Raw genomic sequence first — 20,467 nt, forward strand, 5'->3', positions numbered from 1 at the left:
CTCTCTTGACCATAGTTTCAATGCTGATACTTGGCTTTACCAGAGTTTCTTTGAAATGCTTTCCAGCGGTAATTAAAATAACTGTTTGTAAATGTATGTAGTTTAAAGAACATTTTTTAAATAATGCCTTTGTCAGGAAAGTAGATTAGTGAGCTCAATCTAAACACAATACATAAGAAATAAAAGGAGTGAACCATATGACCTCAAGCCTGCTCCACTTTTAATGGCTGATTTCCTCAACTCCACTTTGCTGCCCGCTTGCCGTATCCCTTAGAACAGTTATTTTCAAAGTCGGGGTCGCAACCCGTGTGTGGGTCGCGGGCGGGTGTCAGGAGGGTTGAGCGCCGTCCGTCGCGGCATTCCCAATCACGGGAATTAATGCCCATCGGCCGCAGCAGCCGGCTTTTAAAAATGCCAGTGCAACTTGCATTCAGAATGTGGGCATGCTCCGCATCCATGCCCAGTCATCAGTGCGCATGCCCGGAGCCCAGCGAGAAACACTGCCTCCTCCTGACGTCAACACGCTGACCCAGGAGATTAAAAAAAAAATTTGATGAAGTCTTTCTGCCTCAAGCGACGGAAGAGAGCAGGTCACATGCCCCGAACAGTGACGTCACGTTCTCTGGGCGTGATTGCGATTCCTCCTGCAACAAGTAACAGGACTGAAAAATTTAAAATGGACCGTTTTGTCATAAGGATGAGAGGGCCTGAGATACGAACAGGCCAGGATCTTGCAACTAAACCTGCTGGAGAGAGTGCCTCTGGAGAATCCATAGCAGGACAAAGCAGTGACGGTGTGAACAATTCAGGAGAGTCCACACAGGATAAAGCAGTGCCGGTGTGAGCTCCAGTGCCTCTGGTGAATAGCCCACTAAGAAGAAGCTGAAATCAGGCACAAAGCAGTGTAAAGATGATTTTTTAAGGTATGGCTTTATTAATTGTGCCAATGCAAATCAGGATGTGAAGCCCATGTTTGTTTTTTGCAGGGAAGTATTGCCAATTGAAAGTTTAAAACCCTCAAAACTTCAAAGGCATTTGAAGACTAAGCATGGCGAGTTCGAGGACAAGCCCCTTGATTTTTTTTTTGAAGGATGCAGTGCGAACTTAAATCATCAGCTGAAGTCCTCAGCAGAAATGTCACATTGAATGACAAAGTACAATTAGCCTCTTACATGGTAGCTTACCATGTAGCTAAAGAGAAAATGGCCCACACTGTAGCAGTGAGATTAATTCTCTCTGCAGCTTTAGCCGTAGTTTGTACGGTCCTAGATGAAAGATTTGCTGAAAAAGTGAAATGCATCCCACTTAGTGATAACGCAGTAGATTGATAAATTTGTGATATTGCTGAGAATTTATAAGCCTGGCTTATTTCCTGTTTGAAATCAACACAGGGGTTCTCAATACAACTGGATGAAAGTACAAACGTTTCAGATTGTGAAACCTTGCTAGTTTACGCTATCTTTGGCATAATGAATTTATTGAGGATTTACTGTGCTACTTGACATTACCAACCCACATGACTGGTGCAGAGATTTCTTAAGCATTGAATAGTTACGTGGTTGGAAAGTGCGGGCTCAACTGGGTTCATTGCAGAGGAATCATAAGCGATGGAGCAGCCAACATGACTGAGAAAAACAACTGAGTTATAAGGATTAAGGAGGCAGCTGGTCAGGCCATTGTTTGAAATTGTTGCTTTATTCACTGTGAGGCACTGGCATCGAAACAAATTCCAACCAATCTCGAAGTGGTGTTGAAAGAAATTGTGAAAGTTGTGAATTTCATTAAACGCAGCCCACTCCATACCAGACTTTTTGAGACTCGTGTTCCGATATGGGGGCCAAGCACACACATTTATTGTTCCACTCAGAAGTACGTTGGCTGTCAAAGGGTTGGATGCTAGTCAGAGTTTATGAACTGAGGTATCAAATCCACCCTTTCCTCCTCGAGAAATCGTCCCCTCTGGCTGATTCGTTTGCTGATGAAACATGGATGCTCACTATGTCTTACCTTGCAGACGTCTTTTCAATTCTGAATGAAGTGAACCTCAAATTGCAAGGGAAGGATGATGATTGCTTTCAGCACTTGTGAAGAAATTGAAGCTTTCCAAATCACATTGAAAGTTTGGCAATTGTGAGTGCAAAGCATGTTCCTCACACTGCTCCGACACATCGAAGAAAACAGCATTAGTAAGAAAAATGTAAATCGACTGGAAAGCCTTATTCAGTCACATCTGGCTGCTCTGATCAACAGTTTTTGTCACTAATTTCCAGAGGACAAGTTTAAGATTTTGAGAGAGAAGAGGTGAGTGAAAAATCCTATTTGAGTTTAAGATCTCCGAATCAGTTACTAACTTGCAGCTGACTCCCAATGAAGAAACTGAACTTCTGTGCCTCAGCTGTGACAGCACATGAAAAACACAGCACAAATCAATGAGGCTGTCAGCATTCTGGAGTAGTGTCTCCGACAAGTATCTGGAGCTGAGTAAAACAAGCATTTTGTTGCTGTTGCCCTTCACAATGACCTACATGTGCAAGGCTGGATTTTCCGTCCTCACAAAGATGAAGACGGCACAAAGGAACTGGCTGAGTCCTACACCCGATATTCGCATAACCCACTCCTCCTGTGAACCTGATTGGAGTGAGATCGCGAGGATCAAGCAGGCTCACCTCTCACATTAAAGGTAAGAGAAAATGGTGGTTCACGAAGGTCGGTCGGCATGGTTCGCGAAGGATGGCCGGTTGGTAAAAATGGGTCCCGGGCAAAAAGTTTGAAAAACACTGCTTTAGAACATTTAGGAAATCTGCCTCAGTTGGCCTTAAATTTATTCAATGATGGAGCATCCACATTGTGCTGTGTTGGAGAAGTCCAAAGATTGACATTGATTGAAGTGAAGGCATTTCTGCTCATCTTGGTACTAAATGATCGACTCCTTAACCTGAGGCTGTGCCCCTGCAAACTAGATTCCCTAGCTGGGGAAATAACCTCTGTGACTACCCTGTCAAACCCCTTCAGAATCTTCAGTCCTCTGATTATTCTAAACTCCAGAAAGTACAGTCCCAATTTACGCTGCCTCTCATCATAGGACAACCCCTTCATCCCACAAACCAATCTAGTAAACGTTTGTTATGCCGTTCATAGAGATGGGAACCAAAGCTGTGTCTAGTACACCAGATTTGGTCTTAACAAAGTCCTGTAAAATTGGGGCAATACATCATTATTCTTGTACTTCCAGTCCCCTTGCAATAAAGGCCAACATGTTTTTGTCTTCCTAATTGCTTGCTATATCTTCACCCTAGCTTTTGGAACGCTCAAATAAAAGCAAAATACTGTGAATGCTGGAAATCTGAAATAAAAACAAGAGAATGGAGAATGCTGGATAGGCTGCCAGACGGGTTTATCCAGCTTGTTCTGCTTATATTTCAGCTTTTGGAACACATTCCTTGTACGACTACAACCAAGTTTCTCTGAACGTGGATATCTAAATGTTTCATGCTTTTTCTATTATTACTGCCAACTGAACTTCATGATTTCCCCCTCATTGTACTCCATTTGCCACCTTTTGCCACTCACTTAACCAGTCTATACCTCTTTGCAGCCTACTCACTGCTTCCATTTGCATTGACCTTTCTATCATCAGCAAGCTTTGATACATTACTCTTGGTCTCTTTGTCTAAGTCATTACAGGTGCTGAACTGGTGCTGGAATGTGTCGACGAGGGGCTTTTCACAGTAACTTCATTGCAGTCTTAATGTATGTCTACTTGTGACAATAAAGATTGTTATTATAACATAGATTGTAAATAGTTCAGACCCCTGCACTGATACTTTAAGCACTCCATTGGTTACAGTCTACCTATTTGAAAATGTCAGCTTTCTGCTTCCCATCTGTTCATCAATTTTCCATCCATGCTCAACCTCGATTGACTCAGCCTCTCATCAATTCCATGAGTCCTTATCTTGTGTGTTAACCGACAATCTGGCACTTTATTGAATGGCTTTTGAAAATCCAAATGTACTTTATGTAATAAAAGGTTCCCCTTTATCTATTTTATCCTATCAGTTGCAACCTCATGAAAATTCTTCAGTACATTTGACAAATCTGATCTACATTTTGTAAAAACAGGTGTACTATGTTTGATTATGCAATGATTTTCTAAGCACATTGTTAAGACATTCTTAATAGATTCCAGCATTTTCCCATTGACTGAAGCCAGGTTAACTGGCCTGTATTTTTAACTGACCTGTAAATATCGAGATTGGAAAAAGGTATCTGTGGAGGGGGGGGGGGGGGGGTGTCCTTTTTTTTTTTACAAAAGATTAATCTTGGGACCAGCAGAACAGTTGAATAAAGAGATAGTCGATAGTCAGTTCATCCATGCTCATCCAGGATGTAACATTTTGGGGTATCCCATCCAGATGGTAACAAACTGCGGAATCTTGCCTGGGTTAACAAATTTGTGGGACTTCACTTGTGGACCAGTAACAACAATTTGTAAGTGTTCCTAAAATACTGGTAGTTCTGCGTGCAAATTTACTGACGTTGAAATATATCTTGACAAAATGTGCAGGAGGAATTAATTTTTAATTGAACAACGCTCCTACTTGTATCGGTGGTTACTTCAAATCTTGCTTGGTAGGTTTGTGTTTTACATATTCTTTGGGTATAACAAAGGCTTGCCACCTGCACCTGCAGATGACAAATGTGTAGAAGTGTTACATCCCTCTTCTCTCAATGCTTGCCCTCCTGCACACCATCGTTATCTTCCATCCTCTTTTTTTTCCCCTGTCTCCCATTCCTCCCTGGCTCGTCCACTCTCTCACCCTGCCCACTTTCCTATTTCCCTCAATTCCCACTTCTCCCTCCTGCCACTCCTCAAATATGGGAAAAAAACACCAGTAGAATATTAATATCTGGCAGCATTAATGCATTACAGTTGGGATTATATCAATGTCCTTTGGTGCAGGAATGCTTTCATCTTTAAAATTTTTATTTTTGCCCAGGTGATTCCACCAAAGGGTTGGAAACCTCGAAGAAATTATGATAACATTGACAACTTGGTTATTCCGGCTCCGATTCAACAAATGGTCACTGGACAGTCGGGTCTGTTCACCCAATATAACATACAGAAAAAGCAATTGACTGTGAAGGAGTTCAAATGCTTGGCCAATAGTGATAAGTAAGTACAATTTTGAGTATGTATTTTTTCATGTATTGTCATTTTACTATAAGAAAGTTCAGAGAAAATCCTCTGTAAATACTTTAAAATACCATCTCAATTGGGCTACATTCTGCTTAAAGTTTGCATGTACTGCCCTGGAACCGTTCAGTTTCAACAATTCTGCAGTTAGCAAACATTTCTGCTGCAAACCTTCTTGTCAACACAGTTGATATTTCTCTGATGTGGTGCACCAGCTGACAGCTGAGTCAGTGAAGCTTAAAGCAACAGTTTGAAAGATGTTCAAGTAGGAAGCTTACAGTAGTTAGCAGAAAACCATTTTATCTTTTGCACGTAACCAAGGTTGGGAGGTCAGAAGGAACGGTGTGCATCTCCAAAGTTGATTAAGCCAAGCATAGGCAAGAAATCTTAGTGGAGAAACCTAGTGAATGCTCCTCACCACCCAGCCTTCATGATTTAGCAAGAAAATGCATCTGATGAGTTGTTTTACATCTAGTCTATTTTGGTGTAGAACAGCCTATGGGAAATGCATTATTACGAAGAATTATTTCACTTAATCACTCACTCTGGTTTGTGAAATGTTATTATTGGGTAAAGACATTTGATTTTTGTTTATTTTTGGCTGATACTGGCTTTTCATTATAACGCAGTTGGCTGAAGTCCCCTTTCGATTTAATTAGTTTATTTTTATTTCCCAGTCGAGATGCATTGTATCAATTGAGAAGCTGAACCAGTCCAACCTTTCTTGGAGAGCTGTTTTCTCCCAGGCATGTAAGGACCATTCTTGAGACTAGGTTTATGATTTGAGGAACACAAACGTGGTAAAACGTGAAGTCACTGGACACTCGGTCACTTGTGTTCATTGCCAATCGTGCAATTTACAGCCTTTATTATGTTGCTTAGTAGTGGTTTTTTGTGGCTAGCTTTATTTGAAGGCAGACTGGTTCAGGGCAGGAACCCTTTTCCTGCAGGTCAGAGTGTGAAAGGTAAGAAATGGAAATTACATTTTTTATATGTGGATGCTGCAAGTGAGGACATGGTGGAATTGGAAAATGTAATTGTCATTGGAGTAAAATCTATTCTGGCCGAAAATGTTGTTGTGACGAATGTCAGTGCCCTATCCAAACAATTGGATCATGTCCTCCACATAGGTCTCTGAAGGTTTCTCTACAACCTTCTGATTACTGAAGTGGTTGTTAGACAACCAATTCTATTCAGTTATAGATATTATCATGAGTAAAGCGGATGATAGAAAAGTGAAGTTATTGATCTGATACTGGAAAGTGGGATAACTTATCAAGGTCAAATCAGCTCATTTGCAAGGATAAGGGTAAATTCACAGAAGAAGCTATTGTTCTGCCTTTACTGTAGTCAGTGAAGGCTCAGACAGAATAAGTAGATTTATCTTTGTGTTAGGATTCTTTACATTGTTCCTCGTTCACTACACAAGGCACTTAGAACTGTAGAAAAAGCTGTTCAATCACGTCTAATGAGAGGTCAAAGAAAGGAGCTAATAATTTTGCTGAAAGGAGTAATAAGCCTGAATTTTGGAAGGAGTTTAGAATTCAGCAAAGAAAGGGCGCCACAGTGGTTAGCACTGCTGATTCACTGCACTGGAGAACCCGGGTTCGATCCCCGCCCTGGGTCACTGTCCCTGTGGAGTTTGCAAGCTCCCCTTGTCTGCGTGGGTCTCACCCCCACAGCCCAAAGATGTGCAGAGTAGGCGGATTGGCCTTGCTAAATTGTCACTTAATTGGTAAAAGAAGAATTGGGTACTGTAAATTTATGTTAAAAAATAATTCAGCAAAGGAAGACCCAAGATATTGATTAAGAGAAAAGAATATGAGAAATAGAATATATATAGACAAAAGAGGAAGACGTTATTGAAAGTAAATGTGAACCTGTAAGAGACACATATGGGAAATTTAATGGGTCTAAGGAAATGGCAGGGACATTATGAATCTGTTTTCACGATAGAAGACAAATAGTAATTGGAAGTAATGGGATACCAATTATCTAACAAGAATGAGACACTTAAAGAAATCTGTTTAAGTAATTTCTTTGCTAATAGTTCTTTAATGGGATTATGTGGCAAAAAGTTCTGTGGATCTGATGATCTCCATTCTAAGGTTTTTAAAGAAGTAGCTGCGAGATAGCGGATGTATTGTTCCACCTTTGCTGTAGTCAATGAAGGCTCCTTACATTCCAATACTTCCCAGGGATTGGAAGATGACAAACATGGCTGCTATTTAATAAAGGAGGATGAGAGAAAGCATGGAACTGTAGGCCATATAGTCTAATATCCGTACAGTACATGTTAGAATCTATTATTAGGGATGTGGCAACGGAGTACCTTGAGAATCATGACATGATTAAGCAGAGTCAATAATGACATATGACATCAGTTGCTAGCTTCAGCCTCAAAGAACTCTTAAGATGCACAAGGGGGAACCAGTAGACGTGATATATTTGGATTTTCAAAAGGCATTCAAAAAGGTGCTACCTATGAGGTTAATACACAAAACTAGGATTGTGGGATTTGATGCAATATATGAGAGTCGGTTAATGGACACAAATAAAGTCGTATTGAAATCATAGAATTGTTACAGCACATAAGGAGTGCCAGCTCTCTGCAAGAACAGTTCACCTAGTACCACTCTCCTGCCTTTACCCCATACCCCGGCAATTTTCTTTCTTCAGATAATCCAATTTCCTTTTGAAAGGTACTATTGAAACTCCTTCCACTCGAGCTGTGCATTCTTCATCCTAAACACTCAATGTTTTAAAAAAAACGTTTTCCACATTTCACCTTTGGTTCTTTTGCATTTCATCTTAAGTCATTGTCCTCTGATTCTCGATCCTTCCACCAATGGGAACAGTTTCTCCCTATCCATTCTGTCCAGATCCCTCATGGTTTTAAAACCCTTTATTGGATCTTCCCGTAACTCTTTCTTCTCCGAGGAGAACAGCCTCAGTTTCCCCAATTTATCCATGTAACTGAAGTTCCTCATCCCTGGAGCCATTCTTTTTGAATCTTTTCTGCACCCTCTCTAATGCCTGCACATCTTTCCTAAAGCGTGCTGGCCAGAACTAGCTGCAATATTTCAGTTGAGGGTGAATCAGTGTTTTGTACAGGTTTTATCACTTGTTTTTGTACTATTTATAAAGCCCAGGATCCCCTATGCATTATTAACCGTGCTCTCAACCTGCCCTGCCATGTTCAGTGATTTGGGTACATACACTCACAAATCTTTGTTCCCGCACCCAATTTAGAATTTTTGCCTTTATTTCATATGAAAATAAATCCGTTCACACTTCTCTGCATTACATTTTGTTTGCTACCTGTGCTCTCATTACACTAACCTGCCTATGTCCTTTGAAGTTTAACACTGTCCTCCTCCCAATAGTTCAATGTGCAAATTTTGAAATCATACCCTGTACTCAATGTTTAGGGTCATTCTTATATATCAAGAAAAGATGAGGTCCGAGCAACCACCCCTGAGGACTCCCATTATGAACCTTTCAGTCCAAAAAGCAACTGTTCACCACTACTTTGTTCCCTGTCACTCAGCCAGTTTTGTGATCATGTTGCCGCTGTTCCTTTTATTCCATGAGCTTTAATTTTGCCAACAAGTTTGCTGTGTGAATGGGAGAGAGACCTGTTGTTAACTTGTAGGTGCAGCAAGCAATGAGGAGGGCAAAATGGTGTGACCTCCGGTGGCAGCCATGATCTAATCAGTCGCACGCAAGGTGTCTCCTGCCTGGAAGAGTTGATTTTGGTCCTTTCTACTCGGTTAATGGGGAATTTTACTAATATAGTGTGAAGAGAACGGAGGGTTATTAGCTCTATATCTAGATTATATATCTCTATATTAGAAATATCTACGGGGTATCAAAACTGGTTAAAATCGGTGAAAACCCTGGCCCAAGTGTTGGAGGAGACTTGTGGCACAGCACAAGCTAGGAAGATGGTGGAGGGGGAAGGGTCATCATCGATGTTAAATTGTAAGTGGAGCAATTGATGACCTTCATTCAGGAGAAATTTTGACAGCATCGCAAAGAGATGCAGGGGCACCGGTCAAGTGCGATTGAGGAGGCGGTAGCACTTCTTTGTGGGACTTTGGATCGGGTGGAGAAGCGCTTGGAGACGCAAGGAGTGGCGATCCAAGAAGTGGAAAAGGTGGTGTCCACCGAGAGTGACCGGATTGTGTTGTTCGAGGCGGAGATGGCGATCCTGGGGATGTCTGTAAGGTGCTGCGTGCGAGGGTGGATGATCAAGAAAATCAGTCTTGGCGGCAGAATCTTCGCATTTTGGGCCTGCCAGAGTGCATGAAGGGAATGAGTGAAATGGGCTATGTCATGAAAATGTTCGCGAAGTTGGTGGAGGGGAGTATGTTCTGGACACACAGGTTCTTGATTCAAAAGCTAAGATGGGGGAGCTGCCAAGCGTGGCTATTGTGCGTATGCATAAGTTCCAACGGAGACTTTAATTGTGTAATTGCGCCCAGGGCAGACAGATGGAGCCCTACATCAATGGTAAGGTTGGGGATGGCGAGGGAGTTGGTGATGTTTATGGATCAGATACATAGATACATCGAAGATAGGAGCAGGCGTAGGTCTTTTGGCCCTTCGAGCCTGCTCCGCCATTTATTATGATCATGGCTGATCATCCAACTCAATACCTAATCCTTTGTTCTCCCCATAGCCTTATCCCATTCTTCCCAAGTGCTATATCTAGCCGCCCCTTGAATATATTCAATGTTTTAGCATCAACTACTTCCTGTGGTAATGAATTCCACAGGCTCACCACTCTTTGGATGAAGAAATCTCTCCTCATCCCTGTAGAAATGTCATCTCATCTCTGTAAAAATGTCTCCTCATCTCTGTTGGGGATGGTGGACCCGTGGAAGTTTCAGCACCCAGGGGAGAGAGAGTGTAGCTTCTTTCACACGCCCATCGGATGTACTCCCGATTGTTATGGGCCAGGGTTTAGAGAACACCAAAGTATATCATGGAGTTCACCTGACCTACAATAGATTTTGGTTATGAGGAGCACCAGGGCCCACTTTCCAGGTGTTATGCAACAGAGATCTTAAGTATTTTTAAACAAAACAATGTTTAGTCTATGAATCCAGTTAACATTTTATAAACACACAGTAAACATCTTATCAACTACCAACACAAATACCCCCCTAAAGATACAGTACTCTATAGATATTCTATAAGTAACCCTTAATAACGTTCCTAACAACATCCATAAACCAAACACCCTTTTTCCATAAAAACAGTAGGTTTGAATTCCTTACAGAAAAACAGGTATTACTTTGAAGTTATCAAGTGGTCTGGAGACTTTCTTTAGCATGCAGATAGAGAGACCAAAAATGCACCTTCTTTGTTTGAATGCAGCTCCCAACTGAAAATGAAACCAAAAAACTCAGAACCACAATGCAGCTTCCAGCTCAAAACAAAAATAAAAGACAGAATCACAGCCCAGGTCCACCCACACAATGATATCACTACAACTATTTAATAAAACACACTCTTCTTAAAGGGACCCTCACATGACACTATTAATTTTTTTGTTGTGAAAGGCAGTGTTGACAGGGATGATGAGAGCGGAATATACGGGAATAGTGATCTTGTACCATGCACCACACTACGTGAATGTTAGGCTTGGTGGTGGGGTGGGGGGGGGCGAAGAGAGAGAGAGAGGGGGGAGTGCGCCGAGATCGGGTAAGAACCATGTTGATCTGAATCAAAATGGGCAGCCAAGTTCTGGGAGGCATTGAAGGCGGTGGTCCGGGGCAGGAAATTATTTTGGTTAAGGCCCACAGAGACAAGGTTGTGAGGGAGGAGAGGCAAGGGCTTGGTGGAAGGTATTGTGGAGGTGGATCAGAGGCACTCGGTGACCCCGACTAGGAAGTTGCTGGCGGAGAGGAAGAAGCTGCAGGGGCAGTTCGATTGGCTGACAACGGAGAAGGCAGTGGATCAGTTACAATGGCTACGAAGGAGCCGGAGAAAATAAATGGGGTTTGAGGCCTTTTACCGGGGTCGTACAGGACTGAGGATGGGGTGGGGGGGGAGGAAGCAGCCATGGGCAGTTTCTGGATGGGTTGGTGTTCCCGGAGCTGAGGGGGAGGTGGGGAAATGTCAGGCACTCGAGGAGCCGCTGGGATTGCAGGATTTAATGGAGTGTATTGGGATGATGCAGTCGGATTAGACGCCGGGGCCGGATGGCTCTCTGGCGGAATGTTATCAGCAGTTCGTGGGGGCGTTGGCCCCTCATTTTCTGAGTATGTTTAATGAGGGGGTGAGGAAGGGGCGTAACTGCCGGCTACGTTGGCACAGGTGTCTATTTTGCTGATTCCGAAAAAGGACAAGGATCCGATGGCGTATATGTCCTACAGGCCTAGCCCGTTGTTGAACACGGATGTTTAGATGTTGGCGAGACAGCTTGGAGGGATGCGTGCCGGAGGTAGTATCGGAGGATCAGACGGGATTTGTGAAGGAGCGGTATCTCTCGGGTAATATTAGGAGGCCATTAAATGTGATTATGACCCCGTCGGAAGGGCGAGTCCCGGTGACCTGTTCGTGATCCTGGGAAGGTTTGAGTTTGGAATGAAGTATGTGGCTTGGATGCGGCTACTGTATGCGTCCCTATGGCAAGTGTGTGAATGAGTGAGATAAACCCAAGGTATTTTGGGTTGCATATGGAACAAGGCAGGAATGCCCGTTGTCGCCATTTTTGTTCGCGTTGGCGATTGAACCTTTAGCGATTGCGCCCCCAGCTTCGCAGGAGTGACAGGGGATCGGGGGGGGGGGGGGGGGGGGGGTAAGGAAGCATCGTGTGTCTTTGTGCACCGATGACTTACTGTTGTATGTGGCAAACCCGCTAGACAGCATGGGGAGAATTATGGATCTGTTGGAGAAATATGGGGCCTTTTCCGGGCACAAATTGAATGTTGGGAAAAGTGAGATTTTCCTGGTGAATGCTATGGGGCAGAGTGCAGATCTGTGGGCTCTGCTAGTTAGGATGGTTAGGGTCAGGTTTTGGGGATTCGTGTGGCACATGGTTGGGCTACTATGCACAAATGAAACTTGGCGGGGCTGGTAGAGAGGGTAAAAGGGTACTTCAAATGGTGAGATACCCTGCACCTGACATTGGCAAGTAGGGTACAGGTGGGAAAGATGAATCTTCTGCCAAGATTCCTGTTCATCTTTCAGTCCCTCCCGATTTCTCTCCCCAAGGCCTTTTTCCGAAGGATGGACAAGTTGATCTCTGAGTTTGTTTGGGCTGGCAAGACACCAAGCGTCAGTAGGGCCCTATTGCAAAGACAAAGGCAGGAGGAGGGCGCTGGTGCTCCCAAAACTGCTACATTATTACTAGGCAGTGAGTGCTGAGAAGATGTAATGACCAACCCGGTGCTGGAATCCTCAATTAGAATTTGGAACCTGTTGAGGGGGCATTTAAAATTGGGGCACATGTCAGTATTGACCCCTGGGAATCATAGGTTTGTGGCAGCGGTGGTGGTGGGTGGGGATGGGGGGGGGATGGATGGATATGATTTATGGGAGGTGGCAGGAGGAAGGAATAATGAAGGTAAGTGACTGTTTGGGGAGGGTCAGCGGACTTGGTGGCAGTGCGGGATAGGTTTGAGATGCTAAGGAGGAGTGAGTTTCTATATTGGCAGGTGTGGGATTTTGCGCGGAAGGCGCTGCCCTAATTCCCTGAGTTGCCGGAATATATGTTGTTAGAGAAGTTGCTAATGAATTGGGGGAAGGGAAGATTGAGGATATCTCTGTGTGGTTGCGTAAAATAGATCAAGCAGAATTGGAAGGAAGAGTTGGGGTGGGGAATTTGGGGTGAAATAATGTAGCAAGACAACTCAACCTCCTCCTGTACGCGGATGAGCCTTATGCAATTTAAGGTGGTACATTGGGTTCATAAGACTCTTCCTGGGGATTGAAGGTGTGTGTGGGAGGGGGGCAGCTAACCATGTCCATATGTTTTGGGGGAGTACAAAGTGGGATAGATTTTGGGAGGCGGTGTTTGAGAGTCTAATGATGATTATGGGGGTCAAGATAACGCCCGGAGCCTATGGTGGCGATTTCTGGGTTTTTTCAGAGGCACCGGGGCTGCAGGAGGGGAAGGGGCCGAAGTGGCCGTTGCCTCTCTGATTGCCTGGCGCCGGATACTGTTGACCTGAAGGTCGGCAGCTCCACTGGGGGTTGCAACGTGGTTGAGGAATTTGTATGAGTTCCTCAGGTTGGAGAAGATAAAGTTTGCCCTGGGGGGGGGGGGGGGGGGTTTTGGAAGGTGGGGTGCGATATGTAGTGGAGACCATTTCTGTTCATGTGCGAGGAACTGTTTGTTGCTGGGGGGGGGGGAAGAGAGTTAAAAGGGGAAAAATTGAACAAAATGTATGTTCCATGTTAATTTTTCCACTCTGTCATTGTGTTGGAGTGTGCTTGGAATAAAATATATTTAAAGACAAAAGGAAGGCAAATGGTATGTAAGCTTTTCTTCTAAAGAGATTAAAAAATACAAGAGTAACTAATCCATGCCACAATTATATAAGGCATTGGTGAGGCTACACCTGGGGGTATTGTCCATAGTTTTGTTTTTTTCACCTAAGGAAGGATATGCTTGGTGAGAGTGAGTGCCATGGAGGTTCACTGGTCTGGTTCCGAGGATGAGCGTGTTGTTCTATGAGGAGAGATTGTGTAGGCTGGACCGATATTCCTTGGAATTTAGTAGAATGAGAGGTGATCTAACTGAAATAAATAAAAATTTTCAGGCAGGCACTTGACAGAAGCTTTGAGAAAATGTCCCTCCTGGCTGGAGAATCTAAAACATGGGTCACGGTCACAGAATAAGGGGTTAACCATTGAGGTGAAGAAAGGTGGCTTCACTTGTAAATTATTGGAAATCTTTACCCATCACAGCTGTGGATGCTTACTTGAGTATATTCAAGATATAGTTCGGCAGACGTTTGGATATGAAGGGAATTAAGGGATATTGCACTAATGTGGGAAGGTGGAGTTGATGTCATGATCTTATTGAATGACCGAGCAGGCTTGAAGTAGGCAGATGGCCTACTTGTTAAATTTCCATGCAGTGGAAAAAGAAGAGGATGTAGGGCAAACCTTCATCTTCATTCTACTTTCATTCGGTAGGAGCAAAAAAATGCCAAGTGATTTTGCACTTCAATTTGGAGAAATATTTTTTTTGTCACTACGTGATCTCATTTTATTTTGCCTTAATGGACTTTTTTCCTGAAGATACTTTAAATATACGTATTTTTATTCAACTTTTTTCATTTAATACATATTACAAAAAACAAAACATTACAACCAGTCAGCATATACGCGCCCCCCCCCCCCCCCCCCCCCAGACCCTAACCCCACCACTGCAAAACAAAACACAGCTAATCCCTCTTTCTCCCCCTACCTCCCCTTTAGCAACGAACGATGACCAGTTCCTGAAGATACTTTAAGCACAAGCCATGGTTATTTAAAGAAAGCAATCATTTACTCATTTCAGAAATTGGCAGTTGTATCTTAAAAAAAATCATGCGTTTATTCATGAATTAGTACAAACACTTACACTTTAGAAATTAAATGCTTATCTCAGGCTACCCCATAGCAAAAGGTATATAGTCATGGTTGGCTCAGGCTTGTTGGGAAGATAACAGATATTTAGATAGACCACATTGTAATGCAGCATGATTTTGGTTTGCAGCCAGGTAATTTGCTATACAGGCAATCTGTAATCCTGTGTTGAGGCATGAACCTTTAAGGTACTGAGCAGTTAGGAAGGAGATGTCAGGTGAAGTCGTATTGCCAGGGTGTGAAAAGCAAGTTTGGAGCACATGCAGTGAATCTATGTCTTTTTCACTCCAAAAACTTAGCTTTAAATGTTTTTTAAACCTAGAACTACACCTCTGCAGCAGTGACTTGATGGCAATAGTTTACGATTGATACTTCAATTGGTTTGTGTCCACAACATAATTCACGCAGGTGCTCAAAATAATCTGAAGCTGGCTTGGACATATTCTTGTTGATATGGGGATCTGCTGTCGGATCTTTTGCAATACAGCCTTTTTAAGTGTCCTTGCCTTCAGATATGCTGGAGCTGGTCTACTTTCAGGTTGCCTTTCAAGATGGATTTTCACCAATTCCAAGATCTAGTTTTTTTTTTAGCCTCACATTGAGTTGTGTGCCTGCTTTGTTCTGGGATTATTCACCCTCATTATTTTCTAATAATATTAAAGGGCCTGCTTCAGTTCTGTAGAAAATTGAAATTCCACGATTCGATCATTAATGTTTATGGGCAAGGTATTGTTCCACTTTGTTTGACTTTTATTTAATTCAAATTTTAAATGTCTCTCATGTTAGATTGTGACCCAAGTCAGAATGCCATAACTAAATTACCTTGTTGACCAAGTCTTGCACCCTCAGTTTGATCCACCTCACCTGACTTCTGTAATTTTTCTATGTTCCACTAACCTTTCCTGGTGATGAACATAATCTTTTTTTTTTTAAATTTAGATTACCCAATTATTTTTTCCAATTAAGGGGCAATTTAGTGTGGCCAATCCACCTACTCTGCACATTTTTGGGTTGTGGGGGCGAAACCCACGCAGACACGGGGAGAATGTGCAAACTCCACACAGACAGTGACCCAGGGCCGGGATTCGAACCTGGGACCTCAGCGCCGTGAGGCGGTTGTGCTAACCACTAGGCCACCGTGCTGCCCTGTGATGAACATAATCTGATAGCCTTTTTAAATTCCCAGCAGCAGACATTTCTATGTGTGATTCCTGCTGTCCTAAATGAAGCAAATAATTTTGAGGAAATAGAAAGTTGGAGCTTTATTTCGCTATGCGACAAAGATAACTTGATATCGGTTTGACAAAGTAATCTTCTATGTTATTTTGAAAAAGCGTCCAGGACCTGGGGCCTACACCTCCCATTTTTCCAATTGTATGAATGACCAGATCTGAATGTTTCTCTGGTGATTTCCAATTTTTCCCACTGATGCAGTCCATGCCAGTGTCCCAAAGTAGTTTTCTTTGCCCCCCCAATTGATATAAACTTTGGTTCCGATTCTTGGCCATGACAAATCTGCTAACGTCCATGCATGGAAATTAATGAGAGATCAATCTCCCAGATAGAACTGTTGCATATTGCTTCTACTCTGGTACCTGTGGAATTACTGCATATCTTCTCTATTTTTGCAATTTTTTTGAGACTAGTTCCTTACCAGATAGCTGAAAGGCAAACTGACTTCCACCGCACGTTCCCCCACACTCCTGCTTTGTGAGAAAAGGGAAAGATAAATGAGGCTGAAGTTTCAATACTGTTCTGTAAGAGCCCCCAGAAAGATTGCTGAGTCAGTTTTTTGGAATGCAGTGTCTCTATCGATGTTCAGGCACTGCTGTGCAAATATTGAAGTGTACATATTCTATATTTTTATAGCTTTTATAAAAATTTTTTTTTAGAGTACTCAATTATTTTTTTCAAATTAAGGGGCAATTTAGTGTGGCCAATCTACCTAACCCGCACATCTTTTGGGTTGTAGGGTGAAACCCATGCAGACACGGGGAGGATGTGCAAACTCCACACAGACAGAGACCCAGGGCCAGGATTGAACCCGGGTCCTCAGTGTAGTAGGCAACAGGGCTAACCACTGCGCCACCGTGCCGCGCCCATATTTGTATAGCTTTAAAGTGTTTTTTTTTCTATTTTACTTTAAAAGTGCATTCATTTCCTTTTATGTTTAAGCAGATATTGCACTCCTCGACACTTAGATTATGAAGATCTTGAACGTAAATACTGGAAAAATTTAACCTTTGTTGCACCAATCTATGGAGCAGATGTTAGTGGCAGTCTCTACAATGAGGTAAGTGCTTTGCGCGTTAGAAATTAATTAGTCTTGTATTAACAACACTTGTGCATGTTGCAGCTGCCACGTGTGTGCTGAAAGGAATCCAATGCTAACTGTAGCACATCACAAATTCGTCAATATATATTGTGCAAATGGAATACTCCAGATTTGTTTTGACCAGAGTGCACTCCTACGTTAGCAAGCTTCTTGTTGCCGTCAGTTTGTAGGTTGTGGATCATCAACTTTGAATGAAGCTCTTGTTTGTTGTTGAGTAGTAATTCCTAAGGGAACTAAATTCCCGTGTTTGAGGCGTTTCAGGATTTATGACTCCAATCCCCCTTCTCCCTAGTGGAGGTTATTACTTCAACATGACGTGTGGCATGCATCAAAAGGAAAGCAGATAAACTCGGAGTAGATAAAGTAAGCAGTGAAGCATAAATGCCATATATCATTGTACTTTTCCCTCTTGTATGAATCTGAAGCAGGCACTTTGCTAATCAAAAATTAAACTTGAATACCTGTTTTTTAAGTAAATTTATGATGCCAATCTCTGATTACTCTCTAATGGAAACAATGTATATTGGGTGAAGATAAGTTTAATAGACCTCCTTGATTGAAGTTGTATCAGCTTTGCGGTCAGCATATGTATTGCACACTTTATTTAGTGTGTGCTGAGCCAACAAAGGTTGAATAAAATAATAAATTCTATAACATTGGAAATTCTTAATTCCTGTAGTGCTTTAAAGTATTTTTTGCATTTTACACCAAGACCAGCTGCGCATGTTTCATGGGTAAATGCATCACCTGTGTGTCAATAATGGTCACAGAGCAAAAGTTTCGGGTTGGATCACTACTGTACTGAATTAGTCGGTCTCCCCTTAGCTTAGTAGCTGCAACAAATTAGTGTTCACCATCATTATTCAGCACTTCGCTGGGAAGGAGGAATGAATTCTGATCACTTGCTGCTTGTGGAGAACATTGCACACATAAACAGGATTGTGTTATGTAGCCCCTTAAGACTCCTCCCCCATTCAATGAGAACATAATCACAGCCTAACTCCATACAACTCACCTGGCCCCAGATGATTGGTTAACAAAAAATGTTATCAATCTCAGTTCAATTGCCGCACCAATTGCCATTTGTGGAAGAATTCCAAACTTCTGCCACCCTTTATTTGAGGAAATGTTTTCTCCTTTCACTCCTGCAAAGTCTGGGTCTGATTTTAGACTATTGTGGCTGTCGATCTTTGTAACCTTGAAAAATCCTTCCTAAAGCCGGGATTGACCTATATGCCAAGTATCAATCTAAACTTCCATTATGGATGTGGATGGTTAAAATCAGACACATGGAAACACTATCACGTGGAAGTTCCCCTCCCAGCCTTACAACACCCTGACTTGGAAGTATACTGTTGTTCCTTCACTGTCGCTGGGTCAAAATCCTGGAACTCCCTCCCTAACATCTCTGTTGGTGCACCTACACCACATGGATGGCAGAGGTTCAAGAAAGCAGCTCACCACCACCTTCTTTTGGACAACCAGGGATAGGCAATAAATACTGGCCCTAGTGGAATATCATGTGCAATTTTCCAAACCAAAGGAACACGTTCAGATTTGAAAGAAATTTGTAAGATTGGAGTACGTGTGACGTTCTCACTACTTTAAACCTGCGGCTGGAAACTACCTGGCCTTGAGGATTTGTCACTCTTTTTGGTGTCATTAATTTATTCATTGATATTATATTGTTTACATTGATTTGAATGAGTTTCTGACCCTGATTCAGTATTAGTTTTCTTGGAGTGTCGGGCACGCTGACCTCTGCTTCAAATTGCTTTGTGTTGGTATTTACAGATTTTGGCATCCCTGCCATTTCTTACTTTCATTGCCGATAGCACTGTTATCAGTTTTTAAGGCACATCACACCCATGGCTCCTAATATGACTGTAAAATTAATTTTTTATTTTGCTATCTCAGCTTTATTGCATACTCTATTTTTGTTGCTCTTGCTGTCTATTTTGTTACCCTTTGATGTTCCGTGTAACTGCCACAATCGGCAGGAGCTGTGCTTATTTTTTGCATTTTTATATGCCTTTTTTTAGTTTTCTATTGATTCTTACCTTTTTTGTTGCCGATGGCTTTGTTTTTGGCAAATCAAGCCCTTCCCCCTGAACTGCTTGTGTTTCACAAGTTCCTTTTTGACACCTTCAGAGACTTTCCATAATTTAACCCATTACAGATTTGCTGCGGACTGTCTATCTTATCCCATTGAAGTCAGCTGTACCTAATCTTGAATCTTAGCGGTTTTGCTTTTCTCCCCGTCCAACAGTTCACTGATCACTGAGCTAATGGTGAATACAATATGATGAATGTTCATGTGCCAATAGGCTGCTAAGTAAATTTGGTTCATTACATATTACTAAATTTATATGGCATGCTCCCTTGTTGGCCATGTTGCTGCAGAGAACGATCCTGGATACAATCAAAAAATACCTGGTGTGATTTTCTATTTTACTTGCCCCATTTCCTGAGGGAAAATGAACAAAATAAATTACGTTGTGCTCCTGATTTTAAAATGTTAATGCCGACAGCTCCAAAAATAATTTCTGATTAATGACTATGCTCGTAGCATGTAACACAATGTCAGCTTGATGACGACTATTGTGAAATCTAGTTCCGTGTACCTGCTGGGTCTTTTGTGGGGAACAATTGAACCTGTGAAAAGTGGAATGTTCAGTATGAGTTTTATTCAAAGCTAAGTGGAATCTTAGAAAAGTGCAGCACGGAGACAGACTGATCATCCCATCGAGCTTGGACCTATTTTGCTTATGCTAACCTCTCAATATTTTGTAATTATAAAATGATGGTCTTTTTTTTATTCATTCATGGGATGTGGGCATCACTGGCTGGGCCAGCCCTGACTTCCATCCCTAATGCCCATCCCTAATTGTCCTTGAACTGAACAGCTTGCTAGGACAGACCAGTTCAGAGGGCAGTTAAGAGTGAATACATTACTGTGGGTCCAGATCAGGTAAGGATGGTAGATTTCCTTCGCTAAAAGGCATTAGTGAATCAGATGTGTTTTTGCAACAATCGACAATTAGACTTTTTTTTTATTGAATTCAAATTTCATCGTCTGCCTTGGTGGGCTTTGAACCTGGATCCCCAGAGCATTAACATAGGTCTCTGGATTACCAGTCTAGTGACATTACCACTATGCCACTGCCTCCCTGAGTATATACGGTATGGAGGATTTACAATATATACAGATTTTGATCTTAAAGCTGCCCAGTTCAGAATTTTAGTCTTGCCCTGGGATAATGTTTCCATTGAATTTATTTTGATGTGGTGTGGGAATTCTTTTGATGTGGCGTGGCAGAAGACAAGTATTTTGGTCTGTCCAC

General features: G+C 42.3%; 1 protein-coding gene across 6 annotated transcripts in view; it reads left to right on the top strand.

Moving 5' to 3' along the window:
- The window catches only part of LOC119970159 (lysine-specific demethylase 4C-like), a 478,393-nt gene that overhangs the window by 54,476 nt on the left and 403,450 nt on the right, over window positions 1-20,467 (top strand). For all 6 annotated transcript variants that reach the window (XM_038804261.1, XM_038804264.1, XM_038804265.1 and 3 more), the window contains exons 3-4: window positions 5,001-5,176; window positions 16,967-17,081. In XM_038804261.1, coding sequence (XP_038660189.1) covers window positions 5,001-5,176; window positions 16,967-17,081 — 291 coding nt within the window. The remainder of the gene's footprint in view (window positions 1-5,000; window positions 5,177-16,966; window positions 17,082-20,467) is intronic.

Source organism: Scyliorhinus canicula, chromosome 8, assembly GCF_902713615.1.
Source record: "Scyliorhinus canicula chromosome 8, sScyCan1.1, whole genome shotgun sequence".
NCBI lineage: Eukaryota > Metazoa > Chordata > Chondrichthyes > Carcharhiniformes > Scyliorhinidae > Scyliorhinus > Scyliorhinus canicula.